At 42.6% G+C, this 21647-nt stretch overlaps 1 protein-coding gene across 2 annotated transcripts; it reads right to left on the bottom strand.

Moving 5' to 3' along the window:
• Nucleotides 1–3692: 3692 nt before the first annotated feature.
• On the bottom strand, nucleotides 3693–21488 carry NUS1 (NUS1 dehydrodolichyl diphosphate synthase subunit). Of its 2 annotated transcripts, XM_053381769.1 has the most exons (5): nucleotides 20704–21488; nucleotides 8831–8953; nucleotides 8214–8366; nucleotides 6436–6535; nucleotides 3693–3918 (listed from the first exon to the last, which is right to left on the bottom strand). In XM_053381769.1, exons 1-5 carry the CDS (start codon nucleotides 21362–21364, stop codon nucleotides 3828–3830), a joined length of 1128 nt encoding a protein of 375 aa, XP_053237744.1. In that variant the 5' UTR covers nucleotides 21365–21488; the 3' UTR covers nucleotides 3693–3827. The 2 variants fall into 2 exon arrangements, with proteins under 2 accessions (XP_053237744.1, XP_053237743.1); XM_053381768.1 differs by lacking the exon at nucleotides 6436–6535 and having other exon boundaries at nucleotides 20704–21374.
• Nucleotides 21489–21647: the final 159 nt, after the last annotated feature.

Raw genomic sequence — 21647 nt, 5'->3', positions numbered from 1 at the left:
TGATTATTCAAGGCAAAGAGTAGCTGATGAATTAAATAATTGTAAGGTGTGCATTTTTCAGTCACTCAGCAACCTTTATGCTCTTTTTATACATTGGTTTTACGAAGCAAAACTTCAGAATCCCTGTGAGTAAAAAGTAAACACCTGGCTTCCCCGAACCTTATTTATTGGATTAAAGTTACAATATCAACTTAAACCACAAACATAATTCACCCTTCATAATTGTCACTCTGTCACCTGACACACCCAAACCATCCCTTTCCCACCTCCAGCCTAGTATTCCACCAGCACAGTTCAAGTATCACTTTCAACATCCACAATTATGACTTCCTTTGAAGGGAGATGCTTCAGGAAGCACACTTTATTACCTGCCTAACACATGTCTGCCTGCCTTCTTACAAATCACAATTGCAGAAGCCAAAGCATAATTACTAAGCACAACTATCCCTGATCCCTAAGGCTTAAATACTGGTAAGTGGCAAAGCAACACCAGGAGCACTTTTATTCTTTTTGTAAAGTACAGGGTTGATGCCATCTTCACTATGGGACTGAACACTGGTGACCCTTCACAGGATGTAAGCCTCAGTGGTGCACCACTGTTAGGATGTTTTGAGACATCATTTGTCACCATAGTAGTCCTTTGCATGAATCTGCAGAATAGCTCCACAAAGAGGATGAAGATAAATTATTGGCTCTATTCTTGCCATGCCAGATCTTAACAACACCCACAATGCTCTTTGCTGCTTCAGAAATACTGAGCCCTAAAGGTGATACAGGTGGCTCTGTCATTCTTTTAATGTTGATGCTTTTGTGTTTTGCAGCAGAAAATGTGCTGGCGTCTTTGATTCCGCAATCAAAAAGTTAAAAGGCATTTTTGTGCATTTTTAGCAAGTCTAGAATAAGCAAAAATTGGTACATCTTCCAGTTCAATCAGAACATTTTTAGAAAATTGAAGTTTTCCCCTTGAATTACAATAATCAGTAAAGGCAGCATTAAAAGTACCCCATACCATCAAGCCAGAAGTCATATAAACCACAAAAAAGATCTAGTTACCATTTTTGTTGCAACACAAACCTCCAAAACAAATTCATTAATCTTAGGAGAGTGAAAAGGTAATAGTAAATAAGGGATAGCATTTCTTATGTTTATTAGTAACCTGATCTAGTATTTAAGATATAAGGGTGCACTGACGTTGCTAGCTAGTACTACCAGCACTATTGTGGCAACAATTGCCAACTTGGAAAAGGGGAGCATGGAAATTCCAGAAACAGCTTATTGACTTTCATAACTAGCTACATAATTTTAAAAATTGTAAATTGCTTCTATTTTATGGCTTGCACTAACCATTAGCATAGATTCTATTGCCATTTTATCAATGTAGTAGGTACCCTGAGAGAGAGCTATCCTAACTGAGTGAATACATCAAGTTCAATCCAACCTCAAACTGTGCATCAAACCCTGATGGCTGTTTGAACAGACCAACATGTCTTCTCTTACATATTATACACTGATAAGCATAGTCAGAGAGACTTTGTATGCAGAACCAATACACATATCCGTACACCATCACTGCCTGTAGAAAGATAAATTTATTTGTTTTACAGGTTCAGATTTTACTCTCAGTAATGAAATCCAAGAATTTCTTCATCATAAAAACTTGCTTTACATATTATTTACAGGTATCCAAAGATATACATAATGTCACTGCTATATCTTCTCACAAGACAACAGAGGGAGGGGGAAGCTTACTGCAATGACATACATTCAAAAAGAGTAAATTGTGGATATGCACAGTGTTTTTGGCACAGCTAACTCATTGTTAAATTCTGGCCCAAATTACAGAAACTAATGGTGTCAAATGTGACAAGGAATGACCAAAATCAGGGTGGGCACTGTAAATATTCTTTGGCAATTTGCAGCAGACTGATATAAGCAAGGAAAGAAATTAACAAGTAAAAAAAATAGAACATAAAACTCTCCCCTTTGCTCTTGTAATTGTCATTTACTGTACCAGAATTCTTTTGGTAAGCTCATGATTCTGAATTTCATTTGCCAGTTCTCTCCAGATGATTCCAACCACACAGAAGTTTACTACCTAGAATCTCTCTTTCGCCACACACCCTCTTCTCTAGCAAACCAAAAATGTCCGAATTGTGGAACTGTGTGCATTAGTCAAAAGCATTACTGAAATATATTGCACATGTTCATGGTCTTCATAATAGAAATTTGAGGACTACAGCAAAGCAGGAAAAAGCTTCTGGTATTCCAATGACTGTGAATATCATCCTGGTGCCTTTTTACTTTATTAGCTCACAGCAGAAAGCATGTTATGAGCTTTTTGAATCTATTACAGATTTGATCTAAAAAATAAAAATACTGTTTAATAGCAGCATGATCTGCAATACTTTACTACACTGATTTGTGGCATTTATAAAAAGCCATTTGCAAAATATATTAAGTTTGGTTCCATTTTAAACCAAAAAAATAATGGGCTTTCCATTCCATAAGAAAATACTCTTTTGAAAAGGAACACCTGGACACTTAACTTCGCCAATCAATGTTTAGGGATAAAATTAGGTTAAGGGTTTGAAGGAACAGTATACCATATATATTAAACAGCACCTAGGTAGCTGCAGGATCAAGAAAATGAGTCCATGAATTTTATTTTTCTGCATATTTGTTTTGCAATTAGATTGTATTATCACACTGCCATAAAACAATTGTCACAGTCATTTATGCAGACAGTCATGCCATATCTTATAATGGGGGGAGGGGAACAGGTTCATCAGTGCATATTAAATTAATACTTTCCTGCCCTTTGCTGCTATATGCAGCCAAACACAATCCATTTACATTACCACAAAAATGTAAATTGACAATTTTACTTATGTTTAAAATGAATACATCACAGTGGATTTGGACTATAATTATCAAAATGAAATTAAGCCTTTAAAAATAGTACAAGTCGTATTTCTTAACTTACCTTAGAATTTGAGTATACCATTTTAAAACACACACTGTAATGTATATCTTATAGTTCATATTGTTTGGGGGAAAATCAGTTTATGTGATTCCGTTATATGGTGATGATCCAACCCAACATTTATTGACTTCTAATAAAGTGTTTAATTGTCAATTAACAAGTTGTGGAGACACCCACCTTCCTAAGAGAGAAAGGGAAGACTGTGGCTATAGTTTTTGCAGCTGCCAGTTGTTCTAATGGTTATTTCATAATGTACTTAACATGTGTGATTAAAAAGCATGTTTGGGAAACCCCTTGACCTTTCTATGCTTATCTTTTTCAGCTATACTTTTAATTCCATTTTAAGCACACACACCCCCCCAAACCCAAGGTGCATTTCTAGAAGCTTTTGAGGACAACTATGCAGACAGCTTCCTAGACTTTCAGTTATTCAAGTCCAATGAGAATGAGACGACAAAGGTGTGACAGCAGAAAATTCTAGGAAGGGTTTTTATATGGTCCAGTGTTTCTCCCCATTGATTGTAGTGCTACTTAGATTGGTTCCCTCAAAGTCAGAAGTATTCCTTTTATTAAGGATTTGGTCACTGGAAAGAGAGGCCAAAAGCTTCTAAACAGCTGTTTTACAATATTTATGGTATGCCATATGCCACAGCAGTAGACCACTGGTTTCCCCGCAACTCCAAAGACTATGAGTACACACGCATACAAATTCTAAAAAGGTAAGACACTTTATTGAATTTGATAAATTAAGAGACTATGTACTGGACTTTTATGTATCACAGGTACTTGTAAACAGAGACACTGGGTCCTTTCCATGGAAATCCTGATAATGTTCAGCAAGAAGTTATTTTCCCACGCGCTGTTCACAGTTTGAATAGTGACGGAGGGCAGAGAAGAATTCTTCATAACTGATGTTCACATGTGAAGGCAAAGAACTGGGAAAACACAATTGGAAAGAGGCAGTTAATATCCAAGTAGCATTATACTAATCCTTGCCTTTGAACAATTTCACTGGTTTATTCTCAAGCTGATACACAGCATATCACAGACATAACTCTGGACAAACCATGAAGTCAGAGCAATCTAACTGAAATCAATTAAAATTTTATTGATCAAGTGGATCTGCAAACTTAAATGGCTTAACATTAGAATAGATGACTACTTAGAACAGACCGGCTCTGCACAGTATTGGGACTACTAAACAGAAGGGAGAAAAGTAGAAAAATGATAGGAGACATTATTGCTCCAGCTACAGGTGCAATACTATTCAATACTACTTCACAGGTTCACTTTCACATAGCTTTTCCGTTGACATGACAGTCAAGTATGATAGTCCTCAAATATTGACACACCTTTCCAGGTAAAGCTTTTGTTAACCTTCTACTGAAGGGAAGTCAAGCCAAACACATGCTTTCTTGTATCAGTTTTGGCACTGTCTTACTACATTAACAGCTCTTCAACTAACTTATGTTTTCAAGGATAGTTATAATTCCATATGTGGAATGATTCAGAAATCCAAACCCCATTCTAGAGAACTTCAGAAATCCAATCTTCATTCCTCAGCCAGAATTTAGTTTCAACCATTTCCTTTAATTCTAAAGATTTGCATAGTGACACATGAGAGTTAATCATGGATTGTATGAACCCAGTCATCATTTGACTGTACTGAGCTGGTTACATTAAGTAACTTTCTGATACCACAGAACTATTCACACAGGAACACTTGTATGGAAGATACTGAATTTAGTGTGCCTTTTACACGAAACAGTACTTTAGAGTGTTGTGCCTGATCGACCTGGCCCTTTAAGAAAACACAACAGGGCAGATTCCAAGAAAAATTACAAAGCATGACTGATGCATGTTAAGATTACAGAATCAAGATTACAGTGTGGAAGCCTGCCGGAAAGCCCTACAACCTAAGTGCTGATGAATAATGCACAAGCATGACTGGAGTGAAGGGGGAGATTTGCTGTGTAGCTAATGTTTATGGGAAGACCATCTGTAACTTCCAGAGATACTTAGCACTTTTTATTCCCAGGTCTAAATCTTAATTCTTTGGGTTAAGCCATGCTTATGCAGGAACCATTAATTGAACGGGTTCAGTTGTTCTGGAAGGCAACCTACACCTGGTGATTGCCACAGATGATGTCATCCTAGATCAGTGGAGAATCAGCAGCCTGCAAACCAGCCCGCAGCACCTGCTCCTTGCCACTCTCCAGCAATTAGATCAAGAAGAACGGCTTTCTTTCAAGCCTAACTGCTGCACAAGGAGCACACGTTTTTTGGACAGATCAAATCTAGGGTGGGAAAATCACTCCCTCTGGTAATTAGTCTTGGAAAACAAGCTAAAATCTTTTAGGGGAAATTGGTCTCCTCAACTGTAGCTATGCCCACTTTTGTCCTAGCCATGTCTGCTGCTGGAATGTGGCTTCTGGAAGGTTGCCCAGGAGGAAATACAGCACTTGGGCAGAAAAAGAAAACACTACCCCTCCCCTCCCATCCCCTTGACCTTTCTATAGCTTTTAACACAGTGGGTCACATAATAGACAGGCTTTTGCTTCTGATGCAGGTTTTTTTTTGCTCTGCTGAAGAATATTACTATGCTGAATGGGAATCTGTCTTATGGGTATAGTGAAGCTCTGTTAAATCAGTATCTAGCAGCAAAGTACCTCTCATTATGATTGGATTCCTATAGCAAAGTAACCTCTGGGGTAGGAGACACACTACTTCTCCTTCACACATACACTCATGAAACCAGGCTTGAAGTGCAATATTTATTTTCTTCCCCCACTGGAATGGTATAGAGAACATATTCTTGGTATATACTTGGTAGAACTAAACCTGGTGCTGATCTGCTTTGTAGTGGTAGCAGGCTTCAATTCTCTAACCTACCATTTAAAAAATCTAGATGTTTCAAACTATTTTAATTCATGCTAAAGAGTGAAGTTAGGGACAGTAACCTCTGTAACCAATTTCAAGTTCAGATCTATGTGAGGGTAGATATTCTACATCTATTAACATGGAAAACTAGGATGGGATCTCAATGGGCAACATGATGGTTATTTGGGATCAGAATGTCCTGCAACATCTTTCAACGGTCTTTTGGTACTCAGAGTAACAAAATAAATGGCTTTCCTTCTCTTATTACAAATTTATTATACTCCTAACAAAATAATAATAATTTTTCCTTTCACAAGTTGACCACACATTTTGCACCTTTATAAAAAGTGGGAAACTATATATCAACTAAAGGAAAAGAAACTGTCAGCATGCTTTTAACAGGGGCTTTTGAGAACTATTATTATTTGGGGCATGATGACAAGAATAGCATATTCACTGATAAATGTAACTACTGAAAATCACACATGAAAGTTTGAACACAGAGGGTGAAAGCCACTTGCAATACAAAGTAAATGTTCCAAGTTACACACAACTATGTATAGTCAACTTACACAATCTCTGTCAATCGGATCTGCCATGGAAGAAATCCTAATACACTGTCCACAGGACCAAACTTTAATATTAATTCTGGGTCAGGAAAGCCATTAGTACCTAGAAAGAGTAATAGTTTGGGGTTGTAGAATTAAGACCATCTTGTTACATTAGAGCTTTAACACATCTTCACATACAATGTGCATTTCTTACAAATTATTTTCCATAGAACAGTACCAAATATTTTAGAGAGGACATCACTTAGGCCCCATAAAAAGGACCTCAAACAATTTGACAGTTAACTACTGTGTGCAAATTTAGTTGGTATATAAAGATAAATATTACAATTACAATGCTGATTATCTAGTTTAAACAGTGCTAAAAAAATTATCATTCTTTGGTCTTTATGATAGTTTAACTGAAACACTGCCGTGCCCACTGACTTTGGAATTTACTGAAAGCAAGTATGCTTATTACTACTTTGCTCATTTAGAGCAAAGGAAATCTGAATCTCTGTTAGCTTTATTTTCTTGCTATTTCTAGCATATACTTTATAGTAAAAGACTGCAGATACAACTGTTCAATCAGTATTTTAAGCTTCCAGTGTTTTCAGAACCACCATGCAGTGGCTGTAGTTCAAAGTGCAACCTTCTAAGCTGCTTTGAGAGCCAAACGCATAAAAGGAAGTGTCATTATTTTTTGTTGTGGTAATAGTGCCCATGACTAAAGAAAGCAAGGTACAGTTTCAATTTAAAGAAGACATGTCACATCTCCAGCAAGTGTTTTAAGAAAGTAAAAAATCTTATTTAGCTGTTCACTCAATTCTTTTTCACGTTGCACACATGCCTTCTTTGAATCACAACCCTTGTCTTGATTTCAAAAAAGATGATTGTACTATCAGCAGTATTTGCTGTTACTGCATGACATATTCCTTCTTCAGGCTAACTTGAAGGTGGAGGTGTCCAAAGCAGCCAGAATTTGCTACTGCCATGCAGTTTGTTCCCGTTTCCCGATTAAGTAAGTATGGATCTTTTATCTGACATTATGCTGAACATCAGAAGCTCTTCCGAGCAGTATGTAATCTGCTTTCAAATGCCTCCAAGGCCCTATACGGGCCTGTATTGGCCCACACCTGTGTTCCACTTTGTGCTATGGCAGACGTTTATCTTTTAACCTGACACAGTAATTAAGGGCAGCCAGGAACATACATTTGTGACATCAGTGTATATATCCACAGTGAACTTGAACATTTCCTCGTCAAGCCGTAACATATAGCTAGACAAAAGCAGATAAAACAATTCTGCTCGCTAAAATGAAACACTGCCAAATGGTAAATTTAGTGAGGCATTACAGTTTGTTTTTAACAGTACTTAATGTAACAATCTCCTGGCACTACTTAATAAAAAAAGCAGTTGCACTACAGCTGTCAAAATAAGTTCCCCCTGAAATTCCTTTATAGCCAAATTTCAATTGACAATTGAATAAAATTTACCTCAGATGGCTTGGCTGAAGCAATTCTCTCCAAATTACTTTATGTGCTATAACAAATAATGAGTCACTCACGTCCCACAAGCAATTAAATTTCTTTGAAATGCACAACACTACATAGCATAAACCAAAACACTTGTGGGAAATAGGTATTCTGTGAAGCAGCCCTCAGAATCTGCCAGTTTGAAGACTGTGTACAATGGGTATGAGCTCTAGATACAAATGTGTTTGGGTCTGGGAAAATTACTGTAACCTGATTAGCCCCCCCCCTTTTTTATGAGGGGTAAACAACTTCAGCCATTATACTTACTAGTTAATAAGTTTTCCAAGACGTCCATATCCAGATCTGTGCATTTTTTTTGTTTTTGTGCTACTAAGTGGCAAAATTTCTGAGCTGCTTTTACTATATCTGTCTTCCCATCCTCTGAAGACAGCACATTCAGTGTAGATTGGCAATTTAAAACTGCAACAAAAAAGAAAGAACTTAAAGCAACTAAATGGAAATGGAAGAAGTCAGCTTTACTTGAAGTTCACCTCTCACTTGCAAACAGGATAAACATCATTCTCCACTCCCAAAGCCAGTGAAGGCTCCCAGCAGCAAGGTTATTTTAAATTTAATTTACAAAATGAACCTTCTGTAAAGAATCACAAGAAACGCTTGCTAAAATATTAATAGTTCAGTAAAAGTTTAATATCAAAACTTAAACATTTAACTAAAACTGCCAGTCATTTCTGTAAAATAAGGCATTCACACTCAATTCCAGCTATCAGCATATGCTGAGATGTTCATGGGATTTATTGTACTCATGGAGATACCCATTAATTCTCATGCAGGGAGTTAATCAATGTTTGTGGATCAGATTTGGGTGTCCCGGAACTTTCTAGTACTCAATAACAGTACAGGATTTTCAAAATAAGAAATCTTACCTTGATCTGTTTTATCTTGATTTGCAAACTTCACTGTATATTTGGAACAGTCAAGATTTAACAATTCGTGCTGCTGCTTTAGGATTTCATCCATTAGCCTTGAATTATTTCTCTTGAAAAAACCTTGTAAAGAGAAGAGAAAGAAGTACTGGTTAACTGATCATCATTTTCCAGGTAATCTATGACAGTATTTTTATAGATCTCTAGAATCATATAAATAGTTTAATTATTTTTCTTTAAAAAAAAATCAAAGGAGATCTGGGCCTCATTTACCCCCTGAAGAAAAGGCAGGATGTAGAGGCTAGCCATCTTACAGAAACTTGTGTGAGTTTTCAATTTGACATCAAATAGTTGAAGTTCTCATACCAAACCATGGTTTTTGCTTCTCTCTCTCTCTCTCTCTCTCACACACACACACACACACACACACAGAGAGAGAGAGGAAACAATGGTTTGTCTGCTTTTGTTTTCTTTTCAGCTGATGCAGTAGTTCCTAGAATTACGGAACATTAATTCATGTATCATGCCAAATAGTAGCTAAGCTTCCTTAACCACAGCTTTCAGCCATCTGAATTTGAGAAAAGCGAACTACAGTTTGGCAACAGATACCACAAATCTTTTTCAGCCAGACTTGATTAGTCTGTTGCACAAATCAGAATACCGACTGGAGATTAGTAATCCTGCTGAAATCAACTACTATATCCAGCTAATATCAACAGAATTAATTATGTTCCAATTATTCCACCTTCAAGGATTAAAAAATTAAAAACAGATCATCTTTTAAACAGTAATCAGATGGCCCAGCCTAATTTAATATAAATAGCAGAGCATCATGTATGCTAACCTAAGCTCTTTGAAGGAAGGGCAGAATAAAAATGTAATTAACAGAAGAAAAAACAATAAAATTAAAGTTCCAAAGTGAAAGTATGGATTTCTATTTGCAATTTTTTAATATAAACGTTATTCCGGCAATTTTATACTGCATTTATTTTGTGTAGCTGCTTGATTGTCAGTAGTCTTAATTTTAAAGGTGAACTGAAGAACTTGAAGACATCATTAACGCATGTTCAAGTTTATTTTTGCCCAATTTGAAAGTGTCAGGTGGGTGACATTTTTTGAGCTTTCCCAAACAGCCAATCTTAAGGCATGAATTTCCATGTGGGATCCTACGGGTAGAGTTCCATGTATTGCTAAGTGGGGTATGGCACTCCAAAAAGGTTTCTCGGGGGTATGGGAAGAAAGGGAATATATGTTGCATGAACAGTCTTCTGTTTCTACAACTTTATATCGAACCATTTGTTACTACCAGAATCTGCAAGTGCAAGTAATGTCCAGGATATAAAAAAAGTCTACTGAAGGTACATCTAAGGCTTTTGGCATATTTAACAGTTTTTGACTCCTTGCCCCCACCCCAAAAGACAGACACTGGAGCTGCATTAACCACTGACAACTACTGTCACATGATCGAAGTGCTGATTGAGACATCCAACCCCAAAGTACTTTGCTGTGCACAGAGTGAGTTGCATGGCTCTTGGAGCCCAGCCAATTCTTTCAACACTTTTAACCAAAATGATTTATTAGAGTTTAATTTGGCAGCATAACGAACTACAGCTTATGTAGTCTACCTTAAAACCAGGACTGAGTTGTCATGTAAATGAGGCCAATGGGTGCTAAATCTAGCTAAGTCTCAGCCTTTGTTTTAAATAAAAACAAAGAAAAAACAAACACATGCTGCTGGGCACAGACCAGAACTACTGTTAACCAAGCTGTACTTGTCTGAACAAGTAGCAGCAGCTGTAGAGGTGACTTTGTACAATAAGATGTTATGACTCCCACAGACCTTGCAGTTGAACCTGGCAAATAAACTTTGAGTACTTTCTGCAAGAACAGTCCTGCTGGATCAGACCAAAGGCCCATCTAGTGCAGCGTCCTGTTCTCACAGTGGTCACCTGAAAGCAGAACCTGAGTGTAACAGCATTCTGATCGCATTCACACCACTTGCCTTACTCTGCAACTGGTATTTGGAGGCATGCTGCCTTCAACATGGAAGGTACTGCCCAGCCACCACGGCTAGTAGCTGTTGATAGCCTTATCCTCCATGAATATATTTAATCTTCTTTTAATGCAAGTTGGTGGCCAACACTACATTCTACAATTAAACTATGCACAGTGTGAAGTGACTCCTTTTGTCTGTCCTGAATGTTCCAAAATCTGTCCAAGCTAAGTGGTTCCCAACTGTACATATGGGGCTATATAGGTATGACACACCAATCAACTGCTACTGTGTTATAAAAATAGGCTATAGACAAGGCCAGGTGCAGGTTTTCTAGTTTGAGTGCCTCACGAGCTGCTGTTATTATTGTTATTGTTATTATTATTTACTTGTACCCCACTCATCTAACTGGGTTGCCACAGCCACTCTATTGTGTTTTGTTTTGTTTTGTTTTAAATATTGTGTTTTAATATTGTAACTCTCCTCGGACCTCAGGTTGCAGAAAAGGTAATTAGTAACAACAACAACAACAAATTGTTAGAATGCAAGTATGTATCGAGTTTCTATTTGCCATCACCTTCACTCTGTAGGCTGTTCGTATTAAAACATTCTCAAAAAACAAAAAGTTTATGTACTTCATTCACACAAATATTGTCAAACTGAGTGAAAATAAGATTAGAAGTATAGTTTCAAATTACATAAATAATTTAGAAAATACGTTGATACATATTTCTTCTCAGTAATGCTCCATTTCTCCTTCTGTTTGAGATATGGTAGCTGTTTCAGCCTGGGGATCTAGGAAAGAGATCCTATGAATTGGAACAACTACATCATGTCTAAAAAAACTGTGCTCAGTTTAAATTGTTTTTTAATAGTTGTTGTATCTTGCCTCTCCACATGCCTTTAATAGTTGTATCAAACACTCCATGCTCGTGTATCTAAGGCACTGAAGAAGAAAGCACCTAGAAACAACTACTCAGGATAACTAGCTAACCTGGAATGTAGGAGCTAATGAGGGATTGGCTCATACCACATTTGTTCAATCTATTTATTTAGTTTTCTGTAGTTTAGATATTAAACACAGAGTTCAGTTCTGATTTATTAGAAAAATCAAAACACCTCTCCCCAGTGCTTTGTAAAAAAGCACATTATTGAAGTAAGCACTTGACAAATGCATTTGGATGCAGTGGCAGAAGCACAGCCTCAGTGGCAGCACCATTTATGTGAAAGGGGATCTTTTGGTTCCCTTGCACCGAGCACTCTGCTTTTAGCTTTCACAAGGATGAAACAAGGCCTCTCCAATGCCGTTGGAGGCAATGTCAGCTGACGAAGTGAACTGTTCCACTCTCTCCTACCCTATAGCCTGCTAACATGATTACACATTTTATACAGTTACTCTCAAAATAAAGGTTCAATGTAACACAAGAGCTGTTTGCTTTTTCAAGCGTACTATGACTAAAGATGACTTTAGAATTCTAGCAACAGATGTCCATGAATCAATGGTATGACCCAGCCTTCTCCAGCTGGATTCCCTCCTGATGGTTTAGATTGTAACACCCAACGTCCCTAACCATTGTCCATGGGTTCCAAACATTTGATGAGTATGAGATTGGGGGAGATTATTATAACCCATCATCACCATTGCAGCAGCAGCCAAAAACTATCTTCTAAGCTTACAAAAGAGGCCCAAATGCTGACAGTTTCAGAAGTTGACCTTTAAAAGATTTCCTACCCCATGGGTACTAGATAGAAGTCCTATTCCAATTATTCCAAAAAGAGAAAACATGTCTGCTGCATAGCATTGTTTGTCATATGAAATATTAGCTATAAACAGAATATGGATGTATGGAATTGAATTGAATTGTGACTTTTTATTCTTAATTGGTCTGTTTCCATAACCAGTTTCAACTAGTTTGTTGAAAGCTTGATTTTTTTTTAAAAAGTAACTTTTTGAATAATATAATAATAATAATTTTTTATTTATACCCCGCCCTCCCCAGCCAAGGCCGGGCTCAGAGCGGCTTACAAGCAATAATAAAAACAAGATGAATGATTACAACTTAAAAACAAAAATAAAATACAACATTAAAATAATGGAACATTAAAATATTAAAATGTAGCCTCATCGCAGGAGGAAAAGGAAAAGAAAAAAGAAAGAGAGGGAGGGAGGGAATCAAATTGGCTCCAAGCCAAAGGCCAGGCGGAACAACTCTGTCTTACAGGCCCTGCGGAAAGAAATCAGATCCTGCAGGGCCCTGGTCTCATGAGGCAGGGCGTTCCACCAGGCCGGAGCCAGAGTTGAAAAGGCCCTGGCTCTGGTTGAGGCCAATCTAACTTCCTTAGGGCCTGGGACCACTAGAGTGTTGTTATTTATGGACCTTGAGGCTCTCCGTGGGGCATACCAGGAGAGGCGGTCCCGTAGGTACGAGGGTCCTAGGCCGTGAAGGGCTTTAAAGGTCAAAAGCAGCACCTTAAATCTGACCCTGTACTCCACCGGGAGCCAGTGCAGCTTGAAAAGCACTGGGTGAATATGCTCCCATGGCAGAGACCCCGTGAGGAGCCTCGCTGCAGCATTCTGTACCCACTGGAGTTTCTGGGACAGCTTCAAGGGCAGCCCCGCGTAGAGCGAATTACAGTAGTCAAGCCTGGAGATGACCGTTGCATGGATCACTGTGGCCAGGTCGGGGCGGGAAAGGTAAGGGACCAACTGCTTGATGCGGCGAAGGTGGAAAAATGTCGCCTTGGCTGTTGCTGTAACTTGCGCCTCCATGGAAAGGGAGGCGTCAAGGATTACACCCAAACTCTTAACGGAAGGCAATGGCACTAATTGGGCCCCCGCAAGAGAAGGGAGTTGGTCCCTCATCCCCATGCCATCCCGACCTAGCCATAGGACCTCTGTCTTCGAAGGATTTAGTTTCAATCGGCTCCCACGAAACCATCCAGCCACAGCTTCCAAGCATCTGGTCAGTGTGTTCGGGGCCGAGTCGGTGTGGCCATCCATCAGCAGATAGAGCTGAGTGTCATCAGCATATTGGTGACAGCCCAGCCCAAAGCTCCGGATAATCTGGGCAAGGGGGCGCATAAAGATGTTAAAAAGCATCGGGGAGAGAATTGCGCCCTGCGGCACTCCACACACCAAGGAGTGGCGCGACGACATTTCCCTCCCTAGTGCCACCCTCTGTCCCCGACCAGAGATAAAAGAGCACAGCCAGTTACGGGCTATGCCCTGTATCCCCACGTCTGCGTGGCGGTGCTCCAGAAGATCATGATCGACCATGTCAAAGGCTGCTGACAAATCTAAAAGGATCAGCAGTCCTGACCCGCCTCGATCCAGTTGTCTACGGAGATCATCTGTTAGGGCAACCAGAGCTGTCTCCGTCCCAAAACCAGGACGGAAACCGGACTGAAATGGATCTAATGCTGATGTTTCCTCCAGAAACCTGTTCAGCAACCGCTCTCTCAATTACCTTACCCAGGTATGGAAGATTTGAAACTGGGCGGTAATTGGATAGGTCTAAGGGATCTAATGATAACTGCTTCCTTCAGTTCCCCTGGGAATGTCCCCGTGTCAAGGGACAAATTGATAATTTCAACCAGGGCGGTCCGCGCAACATCTGGACACTCCCTAATCAGCCAAGACGGGCACGGATCAAGGAGGCAGGTGGTGGGTCTACCAACTTGGAGGAATCTATCCACATCAGTAGGGAGTATCTGATCAAAATGGTCCAACACTGGACCTGAAGTCAGTCGAGGGGCCTCCAGTTCAGTCACTGTATCTAAATTGGCAGGGAGGTCACGGCGGAGCAACAGGACTTTCTCCGCAAAAAAGCTCGCGAATGCCTCACAGCTGTGGGTCGAATTTGTGCTTAAATTTGGTTGTCCTCCTAAGGACGTTATTGACCTAATTATTCTAAAAAGTTGTGCCGGGCGAGAGCTAGCGGATGCAATGGAAGCTGCAAAGTAAGATTTCTTAGCAGCTTTCATAGCCATCTCATAGGCTTTCATAAGCGTCCTATAAGATGTTCTTGAGGCTCCGTCACGAGTCCGTCGCCATACTCGCTCTAGCCATCTGAGATCCCGCTTCATTTTCCGGAGCTCCTCAGTAAACCAAGGTGCCTGGTTTCGACGGGGTCGCAGAGGGCGTTTAGGCGCGATCTCATCAATGGCTGCCAAGAGCCGGTTATTCCAGTCCTCAACAAGGTCATCTAATGAGTCGCCAGGAGGAGCAGGGTTCCGCAAGGCTTGTCGGAATCTATCAGGATCCATCAGTTTTCGCGGACGAGCCCAAATAGGTTCGCCACCCGAGCCGGGGAGGAGCGGGAAGTCAATCTTGGCTTTCAGAGCGTAGTGATCAGACCATGGCACCTCCACAGCGGGGAGCATGATCACATCTATGCCAGCCCCAAAGATCAGATCCAGCGTGTGGCCTGCTTGATGAGTGGGGCCCAAAACAAACTGGGAGAGCCCTAGTGTTGCCATGGAAGTCACTAGGTCCAGAGCCTGTGAGGAGGGAGCGGCATTGGCATGGACGCTGAAGTCTCCCAAAACCAGTAGGTTTGGGAACTCCAAGGCCCAGCCCGCCACCACCTCCAGCAGGTCTGACAGGGTGGCTGCAGGTGTGCTGGGTGGTCGGTACACCAGCCAGACAGCCAAGCTCTCCTCGGTGCCCCACACGAGACCAACACATTCAATGCCGGAGATCGCTGGTGATGGCAGAGCTCTGAAAGAGCAATCTTCCCGGAATAACAACGCTACTCCTCCCCCCGACCCACAGCCCGCGATTGATGGAGGACAGAGAAACCTGGGGGTGTTATCTCATGTAGGGAGACTACTTCGCCTTCCCGTACCCAGGTCTCCGTCACGCAAGCCATGTCAATCCCCTGCGAGACAAAAAAGTCACGCATGGTGGCGGTTTTGTTGCCTATGGACCTGGCATTGCACAGCACCAATGACGGAGGTGTGTAATCCTTGCTCTCCCTTGCATCCCTTGGGATGGGGCGTAGATTGGAAGGGGTTCGAGGATCACTGCATCTCGAAACCCTTCGCCGATAGAGATATCTAGCCCCACCCCCATTCCTCCCTAGCCCTTCAATTGTGGAAATCCCAGATCCCATACTAGCCTCCCCAATAGATGGGTAACATCCCCTCAATAACAAGTCATCCTTGGGCCAGGACTCCTGGGTCAAAATGGTATGGGAAAGAGGTGGAGGTCTGATAGGGTAAGTATCCCTAGAAGATAAAACCCAACCAACTGCACCCCAAGCAGGGGGGACAGTCCCATGGTGTTTCATTAACTGTCAATCCCCCTCTCCCTCCTGGGTTAATTGGAGGATTGTTGGTTCTATCTGTGGCTGTGGAAGTATTAATGAGGTATGTGTTATAAAATGTGGATCACTGGCCAACAAAGAGCCAGATTCGAATTCGAAAGATCTGTCCATCCTGTCTCGCCAGGAGTACAGTAGAGAAGGCTGATCATTCTGATAAGTTTTTGGAACATTAGGCAAAGGTCCAGATGTAGATTTGGTGCTGGATATCTCCAGATTGTCAGCAACATAGAGTTCTTTAGGTGTTGTTGCCATAGAAATGTCGGAGGCGCCAAATTCCTCATCTAATTTGGTGTCGTGTGAAAAGGGAACAGGGAGTTGCACTGATGTCTTTCTATGGGATAAAGAGCTGTTGGACGTCTTTAAATATTGTGCTCTAGGCTCTACTGCCCTTATATTTTGGGTAGAAATCTCAGTCTTTATACTCATTAGCCTCTTCTTCAGGTCTAGTGTTGAGCTTGGTTTCCTTTATCCGCATTAGCTTTGACTCTATGCAAGGGACCAACTGCCTCCTAGTTTCGTCCTTAAATACCCTCACTTGGCGGAGAGAATGGAACCACCATAGGGTATCCTTTATCTCCATGAGTCGAGATGGGAGGGTTGATGACCTAAAGGTCATAAATAGGCGCATGGTGTTTCTCAAGGTAGGCAGGAAGTGGAAATTTTCTAGATCTACATTTCGGTAATGGTAATTCAGGAGCTGAGACAAGGACATAGTAATTTGTCTGTGGTTCATCCACCTATGAGTGTATCGGTGAATCTCAAGCATTATCTGGTTCGTTTGCAAGTCCTCACAGGACCTCACTTCACTTGACATGAGCCAGCAGTGTGACGCGGCAGCTAAAAAAGCCAATGCAATTCTGGGCTGCATCAATAGGAGTATAGCATCTAGATCAAGGGAAGTAATAGTGCCACTGTATTCTGCTCTGGTCAGACCTCCCCTGGAGTACTGTGTCCAGTTCTGGGCACCACAGTTCAAGAAGGACACTGACAAACTGGAACGTGTCCAGAGGAGGGCAACCAAAATGGTCAAAGGCCTGGAAACGATGCCTTATGAGGAACGGCTAAGGGAGCTGGGCATGTTTAGCCTGGAGAAGAGGAGGTTAAGGGGTGATATGATAGCCATGTTCAAATATATAAAAGGATGTCACATAGAGGAGGGAGAAAGGTTGTTTTCTGCTGCTCCAGAGAAGCGGACACGGAGCAATGTTTCCAAACTACAAGAAAGAAGATTCCACCTAAACATCAGGAAGAACTTCCTGACAGTAAGAGCTGTTCGACAGTGGAATTTGCTGCCAAGGAGTGTGGTGGAGTCTCCTTCTTTGGAGGTCTTTAAGCAGAGGCTTGACAACCATATGTCAGGAGTGCTCTGATGGTGTTTCCTGTTTGGCAGGGGGTTGGACTCGATGGCCCTTGTGGTCTCTTCCAACTCTATGATTCTATGATCCATAGTTTGAGTTGGTGAGTTATTAACAGAGTCATTTCTTATCATCCTTTTAAGCCCTTGGGCATTTAAAGGGGAGGAACTAGTATCCAATTGTTTCTCAATGTTAACTATTCTAGTGAGGATTTCATCCAGTCTTTGGAGAACCAGAATCATAGTTTCTGCAGACAACATGCAAATCTCTTGGTAGGGGTGCGTATCCCGAATTGGTTGAAAAGAGGCTCCTCTGATATCTTGTTCTAGAGGCGTGGGTGGGTCAGCATTAGGAGTGGGAGGAATCCCTCCTGCTCCTGCTCTTGCCCTCTTGGACGGATTAGCTTTTTCTGGGAGGAGGGGGGTCGGGTCATTGACATCCTCCTTAAGGGGGGGTGAGGTTCCCCCAACGTTGTTACTCACTGTTTGTTCTATTTGCTCCGTTTTCTCGGTTTCCTCAACCCGCTCTATTTCTGAGTCAGGGCAGATGGCGTTGGCTCTCTGCCGATTCTTTGTTTTAGAGGAATTGTGAGTCTCAATAATGGTCTTCTGGCTCTTTGCACCTCGTTTTCTCCTTTCTGCAGCTAAATATCTGAATACATATGCCCCTGTGTAGTATCATAAAATCAATTGTGCTTATGTTTTTGCTTTTAATGTATGCAAGATGGAAAAAAGCTTCTTAAGTGATTCACTTCAAAGTATGACAACCATCAGCATGTGAATCTGAGACTAAGTAGTCATATGAAATTTAAATAACATGCTTGTACTTATTAACAAATTAAATTAAACCTACACATAGTTGCATCATTTGCTGCTGCTTCGGGCTTGATTCTTCAAGGCAGAAAAAATGTCTTCTAAAGTTCAAAATATAATACAGCATCAAATATTTCTCTCTTTTGAGGCTACAGACTAATGCTCTTGGTTGAAACAAACTACCACCACTGCTTCCCATTTCCCTGCAACCTAACTCCATCACAAACACAGTTTGCATGATAGGATCCGGTCAGAAAATAGAACTGATTTGTACTGTTCCTTATTGGTCAGAGATGGGGTTCAGATAGAGAGGAATACCTTCTATCATTTTGTTAGACAGGAAATAGGGAGGGGTATGAAAGCAGCACTGGTTTTCAATTAAATGACTTTGATACATGTACCCAGGTGAGACCCTGGGGCAGCCTTTCTCAACCTGTGGGTCCCCAGATGTTGTTGAACTACAACTCCCATCACCCCAAGCTAGCAAGGCCAGAGCTCAGGGATGATGGGAGACGTAGTCCAACAATATCTGGGGACCCACAGGTTGAGAACCGCTGCGGGAGTCTGCCTTTCTATGTGTGGATAAATGATAAGATATGCACAATATAAATGTGATAAAGAGTCTTTTAGTTATTCTTTCTCTATTCTTTTTTCTCTATACAGTTGTGTTTTGTATTTTCTTATAAATTAGTTTGAATTTTATTGTTTTATGTTAAAAAACTTTCATGTACATTGATCATCCTTTAACCATTCTGCCCCCTTGCCATGGCAAGTGATACATTGTTCTCTGGCAAGAGTGAGAAGCAGAAACCCACCTGTTTCCTTCCTGGTTAAGTTGAGAGGAGCAAAGAAATCCCTCTCTTGTGTTGGGCTATGGGGAAGATTGTCATCCACCTCTCCAGCTCCACATTCGGAGCTGGCTGTTTGCACAGTGGGTGATAGAAATGGTCCAAGTAGTGTCTATTCACCACTGCAAAATGAGCCTCAGCCTTTCCCTCCAGCTGCATCTGGAAAAGGCTGGAGACAGGTGGTTGACAGCTGTGGCACTCTGTGTATCTCCTCCATCCAGTCAAGCACCAGCCTTGAAAAGTGAAAAGTCATGGCACTTTGAGCTACACTTCCACCCACTGCATAAACAAGCCCCAGCCTTTTGCTCTACAGAGAAAGTCTGGGACTTGTTTGGGTAGCAAGGGTGTTGATGCAGCTACCTAGCCCTTGCTCCCCCTTTCCCAGCCCCAAATCTGGAATTAGAAACAGTGGTGGTATGATTCCAGCAATTACACTGGGCTTCTGAGGTCCTCTGATGCCTTACACAATTCCTGGGAATCACCTACCTCTTCCACAGCTCCAAATTTGGACCTATAGAAGAGGAGCAAGGGATTGTTCAACCACAGGCAGTGATGCAGTCCAGGTAAGGCACGGGTGTCAAACACAAGGTCCGCGGGCCGAATCCGGCCCGCCAGACCTCGTCATGTGGCCCGTGTAGCCGCCGGCGGCCGCCAGCCTTCACCTTTTATTCACGCTTTTTTTTTTGACACAAGAAAGCTGCCTCTTCAGCGCATGCGTGGCAGCCTACAAGCCAGAGAACGTCTTCCCTCTAGCGGCACCGGCCGTTCTACACAGGAAACCTCCACTTTACATGTCCTTTACATAGTCCTACAGATATAACCGGCCCTTTGAGGGTGACCAAACTGCTGATGGGGCCTCTGATGAATTTGAGTTTGATACCCTAAGGGATCAACAACCCAAGCCTATGCATGTATATTCAAAACAACATCCCACTGTGTTTATAAGAGGTTTACTCCCAAGCATACTGAACACAAGAGTAAATGTGCACAGGATTGCAATGAAGGGGAGAGACAACGTCCTGGCAACCAGAAACAGGGCATTGCATTTGACTAATACACAGTCATTGAAATCCTTGGACTGAAATGTTATCAAGACAAACTCACCTTCATTCATTTCAGCGGGTCTACTCTGAGCTGCCTTGTTTGTGGCACTTTAACTGTTATGGCAGCACATCTGACGAAGCAAGGGGCATTCCTCAAATCCTTTGCAGCAACAAAGGTGCAATTGTGTGCACAGTTACTTGGCAATAAGCCCCTTTCAACAGAGGTCTTTGTATCCTTAACCCCCACCCCATTGCCCATCTGTCACCCCTTTCAGATGCCACCAACACACCCTACACGAGGAGGCACCTGCGACTTCCGTGGAAGTTGCCTCCCGGTATGCGCGGGTTGCCTTTATTTATAGTAAACTGTTAACTTAGAGCAAACGTTTTTGAACCGAGCAAGGGCAAGGTCACGTCCTCCGCATGGGAAGGCGGTTAGGGAACGGGCAAGCGGACAAGGCGGGTGGCCGAAGGGCGGCTCCGAGGGCAACTCACCTTCTTGGTCGTAGACGGTGACATAGGAGATGCCCACCGCCATGCACCACACCACCAGGCTGGCCATGTCCGCATAGCTCTGCTCCTCCTCGACCACCACCAGCCCGACGTGGCCCGGCAGCTTCTGCAGAGACTTCCCGTCCTTGCGCCACCGGCCGCCGCCTCCTCCGACCACCTTCCGCCCTGCCGCCGCCGGCCTGTGGTAGGCGAATGCCCCCGTGCCCACCGCCGCCGGGGCCAGGAGAGCCCGCGAGGCGACGGCGGCCGCGGCCGAAGCCGCGCGCCGCCGCCAACGGCTGAGCCACGAGCCGCGACCTCCGAACCAGCCTCGGAACCAGGCGAAGAGCGCGCGCTGGACGTGAAGGAGGAGGTGCAGCAGGCGCCACAGCAGCTCGTGCGCGACGCTCATTGGTCTGGGCGGAGGACGGCGCGAGGGAACCGGACGCGGGAAAAGGAGAGGCGGAGGCGGCTGCTGCTGTCGCGAGGGAGGCTCAGCCGCAGTGCGAGGCGCAAACCATCTCGCCTTCCTTTCCCTCACGGACACGGTTTTATCTGCCCGGCAACCTCCGTTAGCGCCGCCATCTCCATACCTGCCCTGACCTTTTCCCTCTTGCCTACGCACGAGCCGCCCATTGGCCGAGGCGATGCCGCCGAGGGCCATTTCCGGGTTGGTGGAGCGAATGACGTGGCCCCCTAAAGGAAAGGGTGGTGTCTCCGAGCTGAATTCCAAGATGAACGGGAAGGCGAGTTCTCCGCCACCTCCGGCGGCCCTCGGATTCAGCACGTGTTTTCTTCATGCACAGCGACATCTAGCGGCGGGAGTGTGCGCCGGCTGCTGATAGTCGCGCTGCTTGGGTTGGAGAGCGCTGCTTGACTTTGCCTTTTTCACTCCTTTAGTTTGCTCATTTTCGGTCACTGACTCTGAATAAGAGGCCACCGTACCC

This window comes from Podarcis raffonei, chromosome 3 (assembly GCF_027172205.1).
Source record: "Podarcis raffonei isolate rPodRaf1 chromosome 3, rPodRaf1.pri, whole genome shotgun sequence".
NCBI lineage: Eukaryota > Metazoa > Chordata > Lepidosauria > Squamata > Lacertidae > Podarcis > Podarcis raffonei.
Note: the sequence above shows the minus strand (reverse complement) of the source record. Positions and strands in the feature narration are given on the sequence as shown.